This window comes from Neopelma chrysocephalum, unplaced genomic scaffold (genome assembly GCF_003984885.1).
Source record: "Neopelma chrysocephalum unplaced genomic scaffold, ASM398488v2 Primary Assembly neopelma1_209, whole genome shotgun sequence".
Classification (NCBI taxonomy): domain Eukaryota; kingdom Metazoa; phylum Chordata; class Aves; order Passeriformes; family Pipridae; genus Neopelma; species Neopelma chrysocephalum.
The window spans coordinates 172,364-192,093 of record NW_020897871.1 but is presented as its reverse complement, the minus strand read 5'-3'; the positions used below and the strand labels follow the sequence as shown (position 1 = coordinate 192,093).

The following is a 19,730-nucleotide window of genomic DNA, read 5'->3' as shown; positions in this document are numbered from 1 at the left end:
TCCCATTCCTACATCCCATCCCCGCGCCTCATCCCCGCATCCCATCCCGCGCCCCATATCCTTCATCTCATATCCGCGCCCCATCCCTGCATCCCATCCTTGCGCCCATCCCTGCATCCCATCCCCGCGCCCCATCCCTGCATCCCATTCCTACATCCCATCCCCGCGCTCCATCCCCGCGCCCCATTCCTGTATCCCATCCCTGCCTCCCATCCTTGCGCCCAGTCCTGTATCCCATCCCCGCGCCCCATCTGTGCATCCCATGCCCGCGCCCCGTCCCTGCATCCAATTCCTGCATCCCATCCCCGCATCCCATCCCCGCATCCCATCCCCGCATCCCATGCCCGCGCCCCATCCCCGCGCGGCTCCGGGCCGGTTCCCCCGCGGCCGGGGAGCCCCGGGAGGGGCGCGGGAGCGCTGCGGGGCCCCGGGGCGGTGCGGGCGGTGGAGCGGGGCGGCCCCGGCCCCGCACCCCGGGAGCGGCGATGTGCGCGGGGGCGGGCGGGGAGCGGGACCCGCGGGACCCGCCGGGAGAGGGGAGCTCTGACCCGGCACAGCTGGGAACGGGCTCGCATTGCCGAGGTGGCAGCGGGGGTTGGCCCCCCGAGCTGGGTCCCCAGCAGAGCCCCCCGCCCCTCCCGTCAGCATCCCTGACATTAAAACCTACGCTGGTGAAACGCCGCTTCCCGCTAAGGCTGCATCGAGCCAAGAAAAGTTGCTGAGGTCTGGGTCCTGTATCATCCCAAGTGTGTGTTGGGAATGCTTGTGAGAACCGGGAGTAGGAAAGGGAAACAGAGGGAGATACTGCAGGAAGAAGATAGGAAGGTGAAGACGTGCTTTTCTCCTCCCTTCCTCTTCATGTCTCCTTAATTTTTTTTCTCATTTTTCTACTTCTTCTCTCCACCTTTCAACTTCTCAAGTTTTCGATTAATAACATTTTCTTAGAGCAGTCGTTTTGCTGTCACTGCTTCCCAAACCCTTCCTGGTGGAGTCAGCTCTTTCTCACCTTTGCCAGGATGTGCTGCTTCAGGAGGACGGCTGATGCAGCAGAGCAAGGGGGTGTGGGACCCGCTGCTGGAGGGGCTGCAGGCTCTGTATTGTCCCCATCTGTGCACGGCCTGGGGGGCTGAAGGGTTTGGAGCGGAGCTCCCAAGCAGAGGGTGGATGTCCCAGCTTCTCCCCCTCTGCCTCTGGCTGTCAGCACGGGGAAAAGGGGCGTGAGGGGAGGACACAGCCAGAGACTCCTCTGGCAGCTCCCATGGCCATTCTGGCTTTAGGTAGAAATAAGTTATTGGCAAAACTGTTACTCTTGCTCTGACATATGTGCAGCAAAGGCTGTTGTGACTGTCGAGGTGACTGAAGCATGAAAGACTAATTTCCAGTCCTAGTGGGGATCATGAATTCACAGAAAAGTCTTTAGCTGGTTTTTGAAGAGGCCAAGCTTCTTTCCCAGTAACTTGATCAGTATTTTTCATTAGAATAGTTAAAAATATATTTTTTTTCAGAGTGCTGTTTGTCCAGAATAGTTTACTCTGTGTGGAAAGAAATGCTTATCACAATATCTCACTGAGGCAACCTGCATAGTTGTAGGCAGCCAGAATATTTGTCAGGGGTTAAATCAACAAATAAAGCGATTGAACTTTTTTCTTATATGCAAAATCAAATGCAAAGTAAGACACTCAAAACTCATTAAGGTATCTGGAGGCAATAAAAGCTTATTAATCATTTTACAGTGAGGATCTGTTTGAGACACCCCCTTTTAGGCAGAAATGCCTGAGTTCATGGGAGGCACAAGCCAGGTTAAGTGTGATGAATTTCCTGCTTTCTTTTCCAGATTGCAGGAAAATGCCTCCATTCCCAAATGGAAAGTTGTATCTGGTTCAGCTCCCAGCCTTGTTAGAGGAGCTGACTGAGGAGGAGTAGCTGGTGGAGGGACTGACTGCTTGGTTCTGTCTGTGTGGTTTGGGAGGGTTTTCTGAGAGGATCCCAGGAACCAGATAATGAACTTGACCTCCCAACCAGCAGCTTGTGCTTTCCACAGAGGACATGGAGAACATCAAACCCAATGGGAACACTCTCCCCAGGACACCATAAATTAGTCTGAAAAACACATTAAACCCTCAGAAATGCCCTGGTGTTGGCACCTGGCTCCCTGCACCATGTTCCTGGTGTGTTCTGTGTGTTGCTGCTGCTCAGCACTGAAAGGGGAAGGAGGGCTCTGTGTCTGAGGGGTTGTGTCTGTGCCTCACAAAGCCCATGTGCTCCATAAATGAACAAGAAGAGGTAAACTTGGAAGATAAGCACATTCATGGAATCAATAATATATGCAATCTCTATCTGTGAAGGCACAGATTGTAAAAGCAGATCCAGCTTGTTCAGATTTGCTCAGTTAGAAAATTAAGTGACATCAAGCCTAACCTTTTTAAATTTGAAAATCACCAAAATAGCATTTTTATTATGTGCTGACATCGTATCTCAGACCATCCATTTCTGTAAGCCAAGCAGCACATGGTTAATTCCTGCCTGGGAAAGTGCCAAGGAAGATTTAAATATGAAAGGAAATGGTGCTCATTCAGAAAGTGGGATTCTCTTACTGATTCATTACTGGCAAGACATAAATCACAGGGTGGTTGGGATTGGAAGGGACCTCTGGAGGTCATCAAGTCCAACCTCCCTGCTGAAATATCCCACCAAGCTTTGGAAGAACCTTAGGAAGGCCTTAACTTTAGACTGTCTCAAGTCCTGGTATTTTCTGACAGAGCTCAAGGAGTGTTTGAACAACACTGTCAGGCACAGGGTGGGATTGTTGGGGTGTCCTGGGCAGGGCCAGGGGTTGGACTCCATGATCCCTGTGGGTCCTTTCCAGCTCAGGACACTCTGTGATTCTTTATTCGCCTGTTCAGTTCTGAAATTGGATTGTCAGAGTTAAGTTTATGGTGCTGCATAAAAACTAAGCATAAAATGTCACTGTTTCAAAAGTGGTTTGGTGTGGCTAACGCTGCCATGGGTGAGCAAACAGCTGAAATAATTTTTTCAAAGTAAGATAAGACCAGGAAAAAGCCTCTGATACATATTTTTCCATGTAAAATTAATTAGGTCAGTGTAATATAAAAAAAACAAGGACTCAGAAGTCATGCAGTGATTTGTGCTCAATCTTAACTCTGCCCTCCATCTCTCTCTTTAAAAATTCTCTTCGAAACCACTTCTTTCTTGCTTGCATTTCTCTCTTAGTCTCCCCCTCACCCCTTCAATTCTCTCCCTCACTTTTGCTTCTGCTTTGTTGTGTTGAGACATTAAGGAATTTTATCCTGCTAGTCAAGTTTATCCTGTTGTCAGAGTTTATATGTAGGTCCTAAAATCCCAGGGTGTGAAAGGACCTTAAAAATCATCTCATCCTGTCCCCTGCCATGGGCAGGGACACCTTCCACTAGCCCAGGTTGCTCCAAGCCCCGTCCAACCTGGCCTTGGACACTTCTAGGGATCCAGGGGCAGCCACAGCTTCTCTGGGCAACCTGTGCCAGGGCCTTCCCACCCTCACAGGGAAGAATTTCTTCCTCACATCTCATCTAAACCTACTCCTCTAAACCTACCTGGTTTTAGGTACCAAGCTCTTTCACACCATGTACTTAGGACACGTGGAACAGGGAACATACATGGACAAAAAAGAGAAAGCACAGCCTTAAAGACCTGAAATCATCTAGAAACTGTGATGTTTCTGGCTTGTACTTTTCCCTCTCCTGGTTACACCTAATTTCAGGACCTGACATCTTATTTCTCTTATCAGTTCATTTGATTTCTACTTACAAGCACGAAACTTCCTTATGCCCTTTCCAAGCACAAATCTTTTTCATGATAATCTCTTGTAAAACATGATCATATTACCATTTAACCTTTTTTCTTAGTTAAATGGTATGTATTTGGACTGATCTATGTACCTCAGCCCTTCTTCCAAACAGGGGCAATACCTGACCAGCTCTCAGTCAACCCTGGAGCCTTCTGGGTTGCACCACCCCATGTGTGGCTCTGATGGCCCTTTTGGACAATTGGGATGTTCTTACCCTGACCAGCTCCTAAACTATTTGAAATATCCCAAGCAAAGCATGATAAAACTACAGCCCATATTTTAAGGCAGCTGCACAAGGCAGTGGAAAGTTCAATTTTAATTTTATGAGTGCTGATCCTGAGTGGTCTGATCATTACTGTTTGTAGGAATTGCCTTTTGATTTACGGAAGAAATGATAAATTGGCTCTTCCAGGTTCTGTAGCCGAATCTGGAAGTTTGCCTGCAGTGTGGTCCAGAGCTAATCCATCTAAGTACCCAACTTTAACCAAGTCTTTCATTCTAATGAGCCTTTCATAAAAGTATTTCCTTTGTGTTTTTGTTGGTTTCTGTGGATTGTCCCAGTATATCTTGTTTGGGTAAGTGATACCAGGGAATGTTAGTAGGCAAAAAAATGTGTCCTCCTGTGCAGAGTCCTTGGGAAAGGACTGTGTCTTTGTGTCCTGTAAATAAAAAGCACTGCTGATGTAAGGTATCAAACAACTCAATATAGAAGTGATAATATAATAAGGATAAATAATGATAATATAAATATATCCCTAATATAAAAGGGAAAAATTAGCAAGGAACACTTTGCTTCTTTGGGGAAAGGGGAAAGTTCAGTGGTGGGTTTATAAAGGAATGAATGTGATGCTCAAAGAGATGGTTCCCAGTTTTCCTTGGGGACTGGGATGTGGGAAGGTGGCAGTGGCATCAAGGCTGGGATGTGTGTGGGACTCTCAGAGTGAAATCAGGGAAGACCAGAAAGAATTTTGCTGTGAAAGTGGTAATTAATTCTAAAGCTGGACTAAATTGAACTTAGAACTGTAATTTAGCAATAAATATAATGAAATTGGGAGTATGGCTGTAATTGTTCCTTCATTAATTAAAGAAGTTATTTTATAAATTGTGCAGAAAAGAATTTCTTGGTGCTTCACCTGAGACTGAAGCCAAATCAGAGCTGGAATGAAGGACACCTTTCATTAACTCATAATATTTCGAGTTGTGGGAAAAACTGGGACTGAAGGAGGAAAATACAAGCTGCAAAAAAGAAAAGTGCCAGACAAAAATGTTTCCCATTAGATAAAGATGGACAGCACAGGCTCATTGGGAGGGACAGAACACCCTGAATACTGAAAGGGGAAAGTAAACAAACAAACCCCTCCCAAAATTGCAGCTTCAGACATTCCCTGAAAACAAAGAGAAAGCAAATGCCAAAATAGCCCTTTCCATATTTCTCACCATTTCTTGTGATTCCCTGATTTCATTGCAACGTTGCTGCTTTTGGGGGCTTATAAAGCAATAAAATGTTATATACAATATCAAACACCAGCATTTCTATATAAAATAAAAGCCCAAACCTAAGCTTTCTTGAAGTCTTTTCTGGATAAAAACTTAGTAAGCAAACTTACACACAGAAAACTGTTGGAGATTTTTGTATGTGTTTTCTTGGTTGGTTTTTTTTTAACAACATAAATGAATAATCATCTAGCTGTCAGAGTTAAATTCACCTGCTGTTTTCCATTTTAAGATGTTTTATTCCATTTTGATTCCATACATTTCCATTCTAATATTTTCTCTGCTCCAGTTGGCCAGTTTTTCCATGTTTGCCATATCCTTTAGACTGAATGGATTATCTTGCCAAATCTCAGCAAACACTGCTTTTCAGAATAAGATTATGAGGAAACATGAAAATCAGATAATATTCTGTTCTTTTTTAAACTTCCTTGGCAACAGAAATTAGAGAAAGGTCAGAATAAGCAACTGTGGTAAAATATGAAGTCCTCAGAAATATGTATTTCTTTTCATGGAATCTCCTGAGCTGGAAGGACCCACAGGGATCATTGAGTCCAGCTCCTGGACCTGCACAGGACACCCCAATAATCCCACCCTGTCCACATGCTCTTTCCACAGGCATTTTAAATTGGACCCCTCCACTGATGAAAACTAAGGATTTTTATCCTGAATTCCTTGTTCTGTAATTGTCATGTTGCTTCCAAGGATGCCATGAACAGAAACTCACTTAGATGGTACAGGAATATTTTTTTACATTAGAAAAACAGTTCTGCCTCCAAAGAGAAGTTTAAATAATAATTAAAAAAAAATAAAAATGGGGAGACATCCTGAAAAATCACTACCTAATTGTGTGTGCAGTGTGTATCCTGTTAATTCTGTCTGAATCCAATGGATAAAATCACAAATCATTTGAGAGCAGGGCATATCATCCTGTACATGTCCTTGCCATCAACAAAACCCAGAGGAAAAAAACCCTATTTACTCATTTCATAGGAGTTGCAACAACATCTAAATCCTGAAGGCTTGGGATCCCCACCTCTTATGCATTCAGACCACCTTTTAATGGATATATTCCTATGTATATCTGGCTGGTTTTAACATTGATATGGAGCATTCCACCTGCTTTTTGGAATTGTACAGCATCCTCAGGCCAGCTGCACTATCTGCTGACAAGATCAACACACAAAAATACCACATTTCTGTCTTTAATGCATGAGAACAGGTAGAAAAGGGCAGTGTTAATTCAGGCAGTCATTAATTGAAACAGGTCACGAGCAAATCAAATTATGCTCTGAGAAAAGAGGTAGATTTTTGATCCTGTGGTCATAAACCAGTCATGAACCAGTGCAATTAGTCCATGTTTGCTCTGACTCACCATATTTTCACTCTTATTGGTCTGCAGTTGTTCAGACTGCTGTTCCATAGACTTCATTTCCAGAGAGGAATCAGTAATATATCTCTCTGTGTGTGTGTGTGTGTGTGTGTGTGTGAAGAGAAGGAGAAATAACCTTTGATTTATAAAAAAGGTGGGAAAAAATCACACCCCAGCTTTATCACCAACAACAGCTGAGGGAAATTTTGGTTCTTTCATTTTATTTGCAGCAATACTTAAAAATAGGTCTGCAAATTCAGGCTGGAAACTCTTCTATCCTTTTCCAAAGAGAAAAAAAAAGAAAAAAAAAGAAAAAAAAAGAAAAAAAAAGAAAAAAAAAAAGAAAAAAAAAGAAAAAAAAAAGAAAAAAAAAAAGAAAAGTACCTCACAAAATGGACAAATCAATTCCAATTGCTTCTTGTCCAGAGAAACAGCACTAAACCTCAAGGTGTCTTAGGTAAAGATTCCAACTCGGGAAATGAAAAGCTGAACAAGAAAATGCTGAGGTCAGGCAGGCTCAACCTTTCCTTATCCCTTTTCTTATCCCTTCTCTTTCATGCTGTTGGGAAGCACATGGAGGGGATGAAATGTGTTGCTGCTGAGCTGTATCATTAGGAGCAGTCTGTTATTTACAATTTCAGCCTGGGAGCCTCAGAAAGTCCTTTATCCCTTGATCTGCAGACTCAAATAATAACACACAAATAACTGTGTGTGACTCCTCAGCCTCCCCCCACCGAGGAGCAGTTTGTGCTGCAGCTGCCCCGGAGTGATGGAGTTCAGCTCTGTTGAACTCGGAGAAGGTTTCGAGATAAGAGAGTTATTTTTGTCAAGGCTTACATGAAAAAATGTCTTTGCTGCCTCGTAATTGCCAAATATTGCCTTTTTTTCTAGAGTTGCATAAGCAAGGGCTACGGAACCCTGGGAATACTGGGGGAATCCAATCTCAAGGGTATGTTGTCCTTATGGAGTAGGTGGCTTTTGTTGCACGTTTCCTGTTACTATTAAAAACTCACAATTCAAATGCCTCACATGAACATGGTGCAGCCCCAGTCTCTTGGCCATACAAACAGGGCTCTTTGCATCCTGCTTTCACTTGGATCAGAACCCCTAAAAAGCACTGATCCTGCTCTCTCTTTAGAGGTCTGAGAGAAATGCAGTAGCTTTTGGAAGCTTTTCCAGTTGAAATGCTAAGAAGAAGGAAAAAAACCAACAAAAGAGATGTACTTGCTTTTGGAAGCTTTGGGGTTCTCTCAAGAGGAGGCTCCTCACAGCCTGAAAACAGGCTCTTCAGAGGGAACAGTTTTTCTAAAACAAAAGAACTTCCAGAACTCACTCTGCCAGTGAGTAGCTGGAGGCAAAAGGGACTTGATTCACTCTAAAGATGAATTGGAATTCTGCTGGAAAGGAAAAGTAAAAAGGGAAAGTGCTGCTGCTACAAAGAAGAGATGGAGCTCTAACTTCTGGAAGTGCAATACAAAAAGAAGTGGTTACATTTTTCATAAGTCTCTTTGTGCATGTTTCTTTGTCAAAGTTTAACCAGGTCATTTATGCAGAGGAGAATAGTGATCTGAACCAGCTCTGAGATCTCCAACAAAGTGTTAATCAGCTGTTTAGAGGTTTCCCCTTGGCTTGGCTCTCAGAACATGAGGAGAAACACCATATCAAAATGCATTCTTAGTGCAGATGGGAAATTTAGTTTATTCCCAGTCCCTCAACAGGAATTGAGATCTTAGACCTTCTTAAAAATATGGAATGGGCTAATTGGGAGCTTGTGACCAACTGCTGTGGGTTCTTCTGAGCTCCAGCTCTCTGAGGTAACTTGCTCCATGAGATTTCCTGAAGAAGAGCAATCCCACACAAAGATGAACTGCTGTGCTCAGGCTCCTCCTGGGTTCTGTGAGGCTTGTGCTTCTTCCTCAGCCTTGGACAGGACTCCTGAGATCCCACAGGGTGAGAAATGCAGTGCCTGGGTGTCACTGAGGCTCCTTGAAATTGTCCTTCATCCGAGTCAGACAAAAGCTATGGAAATGTCTGTTTACAAAAATCCAAGGCAGCAGTGGTTTATAAGGCCCCAAATATCAGGAGAGAAGGAAATGGTATCAATCTATGCCTGTAGCCAGGACCAAAGCCCAGCAAAATCTGTAGGATCTGTGGTGGATTCCTCCCTCCATGTGTGGGGCCCTCACTGTTCGTGACACTTCAGGGATCAACCACAAAGGGAGGCCTTGGACTGAAGAACTGTGTGTTTGCTTTTTAAACCTCTCCCCCACTCTTTTGGAAGGAGTGGATTCAGTTTTCTTCAGCAGAATTTTGATCCTCAACCTGCTCTGGACACTTTCTTTTCCCTGTATTGACAACTGAGTGCATTTCTACCCTCGGCAGTGCTGCCTGAGAGGAGAAGGTGCAGTTTAAATTGTGTGATAAACCTGTTCCATTTCCCCCCTGGAAAAGCTAATCCTGATCTCTGTTTAAAGCCTTTTGTTGTAGTGAGCTTTGTACTGCATAGCCCCATGTAATCAAGAAGTATCCCCTGTATCTTGAATTAATTCATGTTCAGTTCTTTACTGAAGCACACAAGTGGCACTAATCAAATACTTTGGGGTGAGTGATCCTGAAACCTGTCTTTGAGGAATGCTGTGACAGGGTCCTATGAACTGTGAACTTTGCTTTGCCTGTCAGTGAACCAGCATTTAAAAGTCCCTTGCTGCATTTACTTGCTGAATTACTACAGGAAAACAATGCATTATTAATGTTTGGGTCTATCTTTCACCTGAAGAAGATATTTTCCAAAAAGCAGTGTAAAGAAAAGGCCTCATAATTGTATTTGTATTGCTCAGATCTGTTGAGGAACATAGTTATTCCATTACTTTAATGTGTGGCCTGGCAAGACTTTTTCACATTGCAAAAAAATTCACTTTTCAGATACGTTTTTTCAAAAACTGGTTGTCAAAAAGTCATGGTTGTGCCATGTCTGTGTTTGATGCTCACTACAAGGTGACATTTAAAATAGATCTCCAGGAATTTCTGATGTAGAATGAAATAAATTCAGTCCTAGGGAACAAAAAGGGCTTTCAAAAAGCTGTAGCTACAACTGTGAGCAGGTTTCAGCACATTCCTTTTTGGCTTTATTGTCTTGTTAGTTTTTTTCCCCTTTAAACTCCCAGAATTTCTGGCCCTGCATGTGCCATACCTGCTGCAAGGGCCAGCGTGGAGAATTTACCTGATGGAAACACTCTGCAAAGCAAAGGCAGAGCTCAGGATATCAGGAGGCCTTTGCCTTGGTGTTCACTCCCATTTCAGAGGACACCTGACAAAAAGGGATGTATTTCCATCATATTCACCCTGGAAAGAGAAGCAGACAAAGCCCATGTTCTTGCTGCAACCTCAGATGGAACCTGACAAGGGATGTTTTTCTCCCCCTTTTTTTTTTCTTTTTCCTTCCTTTTCCTCCTCTCCCCTCCCTCCTCCTCCTTTTCCTTCTCCTTCCCTTTCCTCTTCCCCCCTTTTTTTTTATCTTTAATTTTCCTTTTTATTTTGCAGCAGAAAGGTGCTGCTGATATTATTCATCAGCCAGGTTCCACTTCAGAGCATTTGCAGCACCTTGTGAACTCAAGGTCAGCAAAACTGTAACTCAGACTCTCTGCTCTTCCTCTTCCTCTGTTTCAGTGCAAAATGAGGAAGAATTCTGCACATGCACAGCTTTCCTCCTCAAATGACCCCAGCAAACGTGCTGCTCGGTGAAACGCTGCCTCTCAGCTCCTGCACAATCCAACTGGCAAAGAAAGCAGGCCCTTGTTATGCAAAATCCTTGTTTGTAAACACTGTTCTGCCTTTAAATTGATTTGAATGCTTTGCCTTGGAGAGCTCCTGCTCCGCTTTTCCCAACAGAACCCACCCCAAGTGCCATCTGGTGGCAGCAGCACATTGAGGCTGCACAAAACGGGGCAGGGAATTATTAAGGGGTAAATTTCCAGCAGAATGCGAAGGGATTTAACCGGGCAGTTCCCTTAACATGTGTTATAACACATGGATCACCCGAGGTTGGAAAAATTCCCGCAAAGACAGGGTAATTTGGAGGGAAAATATAACTTGTTCCATGACTGATTGTCAGACCAAGATAAACGTCAGCACAGATATTAGAATGGAATAATTTTCAATTTCCTATTAAAAATCAAACTTGTTTCCCTTCCTGTCCCTGTCCCTAAGCTGTTCCCATTCAGGAATTTTTGCTCAATGCTTTTTTGTAAGCAGAAACATTTTTTTCTTATTAAAGGGAAAACACCCAGCACTGCTCAGTGCTGTTTATGGGTTCTTTTGGTAATCATGACTTACTACAGATACCCCAAACCTTCAGGTTTTGGAGCCCAGACTTGGATAGGTTTCATACTTGAACTATTATTACTATGACATTTATGAAAAGGTGAAAAATCCTTTGGGAGAACTATTTGAGATTCAGCCTCTCATGGTAAATTTAGGACTTTTTTTTCCTGGGAAGGCTTTCCTGGGATATCTTGGCCTCTGTCTCTGCATATCTGGAATTACAGTTTCCCCCAGGGCTGTGTATTTTGGGCAGTGTCACCCAGCTGGATCCCAGCCCCAGGTTCCCTGTTCTCTCCTTGCACAGGGATGTGTTCAGGCTGGAGCAGCCAGTGCTGTGTGGCAGCGTTTCATCTGTTATGAAATCCTTCCGGGAGGAGAGAACGGAATAATCAGGTGGATTTGCTTTCTCTCCTTGTCTCTGGATGTTAGTTCTTGAGGCAGAGCTGCTGACTAAGGAGCAGTGTGTGGTGCTGGGTTCCAGTTCTCCAAAGGAGCTGTGTGAGTGCCTATGAAAAGCTCAGTTTTTCCGCAAACACCCCTACAAATCATCCCTGCAAAGCACGTACCTGCAGGTCACTAACTGATGTCCCATTAAAAATATAACCTCATCTTGAATTGAAAAAGTCCTATTTTAGCTGGAAACACTTCACTCAAGAGCCACCATTAAGCAAATTTCCTCAAGCAGGTTTTTTTCAGGCAGGGTGGCTGCTGGTGGTCACACCAGGCTGTGTCACCTCCCCTGTGTGTGTCCCCACACTGGTGAAAGCCAAGGGCCTGTTCCTCTCAGGCCATCTGTGTTTGTGGTGCTGACTCAACACGTGCAACTTCAGTCATCCTTCCCCACCCATCTGTCCCTGCTGTTCACCCCCAGCCTGAGCAGGGAGGTGGGACAGGTGACCCCATGGTGGTCCCTCCCAGCCATGTCCATTCTGTTGCTGACTGCTCAGGACAACGTGCAGCTTGGACCCCTCTCTCCCAGCTCTGTGGCTGACCCCATCCCTAGGTGTTATCACCTCCTGACCTTCCACACCATGACACAAAGCTCTCTGCAAAAGTGACTCGGGATGTCAAAGGATGTTGAAGGACATAGGAGTGACCTCCAGCATTTGGTGGCAAACCGAGGGTGCAACCTATCTCTTAGTCTCACACTTTTAATGATTCAAACAAACCAAAACAGGATGATGATGGATAAAAAAATATATCTATGTGAAGTGTCATCCTAAGTAAAGCTTCTTTCTGTTGCTGAAACAACAGCAGGGGATGAAGTCATCCCTCGAGGCCTCAACGAGGGCCTGTTGTGCTGTTCTGTGAATCACCCCCAGAGCAGCTCCTCACAGAACCTGTAATTTCCACGGGCACAATGTCCAATTTCAATGCAGGGATAAGTGAGAGGGAGGAGAGCACTCTGAGGTGAATCACTCACACGTGTACTTGTCAAGTGAGAAGAACATGAGTCAACCCCCCGGCAGTGCTGGGGCTGAGGAGGGTCTTCTTGTGGGATCCCTGGGGCAGGAAATGTCCTTGAGCCTTCTCAGCTCAACTCCCCATCACTGGGCACTGCTGACCTGGCCAAAGGGGGCCAATGTGGGAGGGCAGCCAGGCTGGCACAGTCTGCTCCAAGGCCACCATCGACCTGCTGAACACACCGGCTGGGGCAGGGAGGGAGAGGGCAGGGGACATGTGGCACTGGAGCACATCCCACTCCAGGGGCTGCACCTACAGAGCTGTGACAGCCTTGGTGCCTGGGTACACTTCACCCACTCAGATCCTCATCTCAGAATCACAGAATCCTTTAGGTTGGAACAGCCCTCCCAGCCCATGGATCCCCCCTGTCCCCATCCCCACCTTGTCCCCCAGCCCAGAGCACTGAGTGCCAAGCCCAGGCCTTCCTGGGACACCTCCAGGGATGGGCACTCCAATCCTCCCTGGGCAGCCCCTTCCAGTGCCTGACCACCCTTTCCAGGAAGAAATTCTTCTTGATGTCCAACCCAAACCTCCCCTGGCCCTGGCACAACTTGAGGTTCTCAAATCCAACCTTTGACCAAACAGCACCATGTCCACCTAAACCCTACCGTGAAGTGCCACATCTAATCATTTTCTGAGCACTTACAGGGACAGGGACTTCACCACTTCCCTGGGCTTCCCGTTCCAATGCTTATTCACTCTTTCAGTGAAGAGCTTTTCCTAATATCCAACCCAATGCCGTCATTTCTAGACCCATGAGCTTTCCCATGTGGGGTGGAGGCTGAGGAGAAAGGCCTGGGAGCAGGTTTGGGTATAGTAAAACTGGCTGTGTGCAGCCACAGTGCTGAAACTGGGACCTGGGAGCCAGCAGAGGCACAGGAGCCTTGCCAGGTTGGCCACTGAATAAAATGATTCCAAAGAGAAGGGGTGAGGATTTGGAAGAGAAGCATTAAAAAGGTCGAAAAGCACTGACACACATCCTACTGTGGTAGGATGAGGAAGCATCCACAATGACTCCCATCACTATCTGTATCTCTGTGATATGGGCCTGAGTAGAAAAGTCTGTGAGAGGAAAATAATATCATGGAACAGGAAGCTGACAGAGCTTTTCATGGCATAGCTGCAAAAATGTCAGAGAAACAAACATGTTTTCCATGGAGGATATCAATAAAATAAAACTACAACAGGAGCATTTAGGAAAATACTTTACAAAATGAACCCAAGTTTGGATTAGGAAGTTAAATTAAGAATAAAAAAAAAATACAAAACCACTGCAAGGAACAATTAATTCTTCTAGTTCTCTCATTTCTCCAACATTTTGGTTTCCTACTTTAGTAATAACCCCAGACTCACAGACTCATAGAATACCCTGGGTTGGAAGGGGCCCACAAGGATCACCGAGTCCAACCACATCATGGCTTTGGTCCCTCCCAGTCATGAGTAAAGCCATAGTTTATGTGCAATCTTGTGCTGATTTTCCAGGCATTACAGCTGAAAAAGTAAAATGCTGCAGGGAACAGGAAATACAGTATTTGCACTGGACTGATGAAAACTCCTACAGACAATGAGCACCAGCAATAATATTGAGGGTTTGAGTGGCAAGGGGTGAAATCCCCACGCCAGAAAAAAGAATAAGATATAAGGATTAGGCCAACACAAGGAAATTCCAGCATAGTCCATTGTGGTTTTCTCCAGAAACTTGAAAATTTTTCAAGATTTCCCTAGGTAAGATTAGATCTGAAATCCTATGAGATCACTGAGACATGAACCTCTCCCTCTGGAGGGAGAATTCCCTGGCTGCAACACCTTCATTTCCCATTCCTGATGCCTGAGAGCAGGGAAGGAAGGAGCCCCTCCTTCTGGCACCTGGATAAAGAGCCCACATGTGCCAGTTTTTCCAGCTCTCCTCCACTATTAGGAGGACAGCACATCAGTTACTCTGAAGTGGTTCCCTGGGAGCACTTGGAGCTCCGAGCAGAGCTGTTGATGCTGAGTTTAACAGCCCCAGCTGTTGGGACCTCAGAGCAGCGTTAACACTGATTAAAGGCTCAGATCTGAGCGACTTCCCCTTCTGCTGCCTCTGCTTTCTTCAGGATCTGACAATCTCCAACCCTCCCAGAGCAGCCCTGACCTTCCCTGGGAGCAAACTGCTTGTTTTTAACACGACGTTGTGCTCGTGTCACGTCAGCCCCCGGAGCTGCTGATCCCAAAAAGGGTCAGTGATCTGGCCAGGCAGGAGCTGTTTCCAGACATGTATACATTTCTACCAGTGTTAATACATAAACTATCAGGCTTTATAAGCTGCCTTTCAACTGAGAGACCAAAGTGTAATTCCTCAGTTCTGCTATAAATAGTTTAAAAGCTGCCCTGACCTCCACCCCAACATGTGCTGTGTGGATGAACTGCTGTGTCCAGAGCAACTGCAAGGGCTGTGTAAATCAGCTCTTAACTCTGACACCTTTTTAAAGGCATGAAACCTTGGCTTTCTGCAGAATAATTGCTCTACCTGCTGTAAGTAGTAAATGTTTTAGGGTGGGAATATGTAATATTTATGTGTATTATTAGGGGAAAATGCAAGATCCTGAAAGTCACTGAATTTTCTATGTATGAAATGTATGAATAATTTGATCCAACTCACCACTGGCATATACAATCACAGCAAAAGAATTTGTTGTATTGTGCAGCTGGACACAGTAAGGTAACAAATATTTTCACCTAAGCAGCCTTTCTTAGAATTACAACAAAGCAGTAAATCTTGAACAATCCATGTTTTTCCAGTTGATGTTTTCAGGGGCTGCACTGGGACAGGAAATGCTAATGTTATGAATCGAGAGGCACTAACATCACTCATGTAATGTGCTTTTTAAAACCCAATTCAACAGAATGGAAATCTCCTAGAAAGGTAGATATTAATTTAAAAAAAAACTCTGATCATCCATTTAAATTAAATGCACACCAGTTCATTCCTCCATGCATAATGCAAACTTCTATTTAGAAGACAGATGCCATAATTTACACAGCACGGAGATACTCAGCTAATGTAACACCTCTGTTTCAGGCAGCAGTAAAACTGTCTTAATTAAGGAAATGCCAACAGATTAAAATGTTCTCATGGTTCATAAAATATTTTAGAGGGTGGCTTGGCAGCATTAGTACAAATGTTGTGAAGCGTGGTGCATTTGAAGCTTATGCTCTGCATTTAAATTATTAAAAAAAAGATGCTGTGAACCATGGAAAAAGATGGGAATGTCACATTCATCTCCTGATATATGTAGTTATAGAGTAGGCTCCTATATGGCCATATTTCAGGGTCATCATTGATGTTCCTACTGTGCTTTTCCATCCACAGGTGAGGTGCAAGTTCCAGCCTCTGAAGGAACACCAGAAAGGATTTATCTGCAGGCAAGGATGGAACTGGAAGATCAAAGGAGGTGAGAGAGGGCTGGGTGAAAGAAGGAAACCCAGCTCCTTTTGTTCACCAGTGAAAACAGTGCAATGGGAATTCCTGGAGCAACCAGGGGAAGGTGTCCCTGCCCACAGCAGATGAGCTTTAAGGCCCCTTCCAACCTAAACCATTCTGGGATTCTGATTATTAAAGGCTTACAGAAGAGGAACACACAGCACCTGACCTGACTGTAAATAACATACATTCATATGGGCCAAACTAATTTCATTTACAGCCACAGCTGGTAGCAAAAAATCTCCATAACTGGGGGCTGTTCCAATCAGCACTGAAGGTTTGAGTGAGCAAATCAATTAATTATACATTGATTTTCCCAGGCACGTTTGCTCCAACAATCACAACTGTGAATTTGGCCCCTGAGTCCTGAAGCAGCTGTTGAATATTTACATCCTGCTCCTGAATACAAACTCCCTGGTTCCTTTTTGGCCCGAGGCAGGGACAGGGAAGGGAACAGCCGTTTGCCAAAGGCCACACAATCACGTTGTACCTGCAGAGAACATTGGGTTCCAGCCTGGCCCAAGGGAGAGGAGATGCTTTGTCTGCTTGCAATTAGACAAGGATCATAATAGATGCATGTATTCATTTAGTAGAACAAAATAAAGAGAAGGGAAAGATGTGTCTCTTCATAAATTAATACCAGGTTTTGCTGAGTAAAGCAGAAAATAATGGAGATAAGTTTTCCTTCTTCTTCCTGATTTTTAAAGGAAAAACTTCCCCATGAACTCATACCCAGAGAGAATTCTGTGTTCTGTGAATATAGTTCTGTAAGAACAGTCCCCCTTTGCACTGAATATGTCAAGTCTCATTGATTTTAACAGTTACTGAGGAAATACAGCTCCTTGCCAGGCACAGAATGATTCCTGTACCAATCTGGAGAAAGCTTGGGATTGGCATGTGAGTGCAGAGCTGCCTCAATGAGCACCTGAGAAGTTGCTGGAGCTAAGGGAAGTGAATAAAAATATAAATTAATGGGAAGTGGTGATTGAATAGGGATAAAATAGAGAATGGAAAACTGATGTGATGTTTTAAAATCAGATTTCCTAGTTAGGGTTCAAATATCTGTTACACGGAGCTTTAATAAAGTTTATGCCCTCGCAGTGCTGTATAAATCTGGAGCAGAAGACAGATTTAATCCCATTAAATATGTGTCAGGGATTTAATGCAGTAGATAATAAAACACGCACTATTAGACCTGGCCTTACAATGATTCATTTGTATCAAATCCAGTGCCTGTGGCTGCAAAAGGAGTTTTGCCTGAGGCTCAGGGACTGGACTTCACATTTCTGTTATTGATCCCAGGCAGGTGCTGGAGCTGCTGTTTGTTCTCAGCTCTTTTATCCATGCACTGTACAGCCAGTTTTGTTCCCTTTCTCCAGAGATGGCCACTGAAAATGTAACAGGAATATTTCTACAACCTTCCTTTTAACAGAAATGAGGCAATTTGACCTACTGATTCTGTATGTTTTTTCCTATTCAAGGGCAGAATATCCTCAGAGTTAAAAAGCTGCTGCCAGACCCAACTTGCTCTGCTAAGATAGAGACATCCCCTGGTTCTGCAGCCCCTGTCAGTCCAAATGCCCACACTGGGAGTTGAGGGAATGCCAGCCTTCCAGGTTGCTTGTGCACTTTATTTTCTTGTGTCACCCCAACTTTTATCCTTGGCTGAACACAAGTAACCGAAATAAAAAAAGTTTTGAGCTCTGCAAACGTGGAAAACTTTTGTTACACCCAAACCCGTGGGAAGATACTGCTGAATTTCTGCTCATTAGAAAGCCATTTATATACATTCATTTCTGCTCTTTGGTTGGTTGGTTGATGTTTGAGGACTTTTTTGTGCAGTCTGTAGCAACCACCACCACAGAGCAGATGGAAACTGGCTTTTAAGAATACCCTAGTGCTCTGTCCTCAAAAGTTTAAAGCTTCTGGGTCATCATAATCATCCCTGTGGCAGCTGAAATGCTGAAAATTCAGATACTTGGTTGTTTGGGTGTTTTTAAATATAGTAGTGTTCTCTTAACTGATTGAAACCAAATTAATTAATTCTTCAGCTTTTATTATTCTCTTGTTTAAAACTTTTATGCTGTCAAACACTTGGTGATTGCTGATCCTCAAGAGCACCAATGAATGTACATTCCATGGCTGCAGTTTGGGGCTTCACTGCCATTTATTTGATGACCACATGTAAAATGAGTATTTCCAACACAGGGCAACTCATAAAACTTTTTTGATTTTACTTGTGCATAGTAAAAGTTGGGTTGGAGAACTTTTAATGCTGTGTTTTGCAGTCACTCATCAGGTGATGTTTTCTGTATAACAATGGGAGGAAGTGAAATAAAAGATGTGTTATCATAAACTCAAAGTGTTTGGGAAATTCATGCCAGGTTTCATATGAAGATAAATCATATCCAGACTGTTCAAGCCTACATTATCAGCATCCCATGAAACAGTGAAACTACTCCTGCCTGTTAAAAGTAAACTCACATTTTTATGTCCTTTCTCTACAGTTTTAGGGCTGCATTTCCAGGATTTCCAATTGTAATATGAACACGCAAAGTAAAAAACTGACACAGAAAAGCTAATTCCCTCCTCAGCAAGACAAGAAACACATGGTATGAGACAGGGAAGCCCACTTTTCCTGTTTTTTCAAGAAGAAGATGGAATTTTGCTTTCTTCCCTGTCTCTGGCACCACGTTTGAACTGCAGTATCTGGAGAGGAAGGATGTGCTGAGTCTCAGGGTGCCTGGGGTCAAGTCCCCGTGGCTTCCTGAGTGATGAGTCAATGAATAAAACTGTTATTTCCCTTCTGGAAGGGGGCACTGGGAGCCATGGAAGTTACCAGGATCATCAGGTGGGGTCAGGTCTCCACGATGTCTCCATGGAATGCCAGGCTGTGTCCTGCTCGAGGATGAGGTTCCTGGAGAGCTGTCCCTGGGGGCTCCACACAGGAGCTTTTATTACAACTTTTATTACAAGGTGTGATTAGAACACCCCAGGTCTGTGGCACTGCACTTGCTGTCCTGGTCTCTGGTTGCCAGGCTGAGATTTTCCCAGAGGTTCCTTAAATTTTTGTACTTCAGCAATTTCTCCTGGAATTTCCTGTTGAGCTGATGGCAAAAGTCCCCCCTATCCTGGCTCCAAATCCATTACTTTTCTTCTTATCCTAAACATTTCCCTTCTTCTTCCCTTCAGCAAGATGAAGCTTAGACTTTAATATTTTTCATGGTGAAAGGGGGCATTCCCAAGGAATTATATGGAATTTGGGTCATTTTTAAAGCCGAAAGATTCAGCTTGAGTTTACACTCTGAGCTGAATCAGGATCTTGCACATGGCCCGAAGTGCAGCATATTCATGTCTAAATGTAACCTTCTGCTCCAGTGAAAACCGTGGATATTTCATTGCACAGTGAAAGTTTATCTAAATTCTCACAGTCAGAGACAGATGCTCACTGGAGAACTGGAGATACTGAGTGACACCTTTCTGAAGCAATATGTAACTAATAACCAAACAGAGAGCAGGGGGGCTGCCATGGAAATGGGGCTATGGCACAGCATTTTCACAGAATCAGAGAATCAGCCAGGTTGGAAAAGACCTCTGAGATCATCCAGTCCAACCCTTGATCCAACCTCACCGTGGTTCCCAGCCCATGGCACTGATGCCACATCCACTCTCACCTTCAACACCTCCAGGGACACTGACTCCACCCCCTCCCTGCCCAGCCCATTCCAATGGCTGAATACTCTCTCAGGAAAAAATTGCTTCCCAATATCCAACCTAAA

General features: G+C 44.2%; 1 protein-coding gene and 1 long non-coding RNA gene across 5 annotated transcripts in view; one reads left to right on the top strand and one right to left on the bottom strand.

Moving 5' to 3' along the window:
* IQSEC1 (IQ motif and Sec7 domain 1) overlaps positions 1-752 on the bottom strand; it is a 331,221-nt gene extending 330,469 nt beyond the window's left edge. For all 3 annotated transcript variants that reach the window (XM_027703149.1, XM_027703156.1, XM_027703159.1), the window contains exon 1: positions 668-752. In XM_027703149.1, coding sequence (XP_027558950.1) covers positions 668-741 — 74 coding nt within the window. In that variant the 5' untranslated portion in view covers positions 742-752. The remainder of the gene's footprint in view (positions 1-667) is intronic.
* LOC113977221 overlaps positions 1-18,286 on the top strand; it is a 19,061-nt gene extending 775 nt beyond the window's left edge. The window contains exons 1-3 of one of the 2 annotated variants that reach the window (XR_003537288.1): positions 10,257-10,321; positions 11,332-11,525; positions 15,841-18,286. This is a non-coding gene — a long non-coding RNA (uncharacterized LOC113977221). Of the gene's footprint in view, positions 1-10,256; positions 10,322-11,331; positions 11,526-15,840 lie in introns of those variants that run through there. The other variant, XR_003537287.1, reaches the window with a different exon arrangement.
* The last annotated feature ends 1,444 nt before the right edge of the window (positions 18,287-19,730 follow it).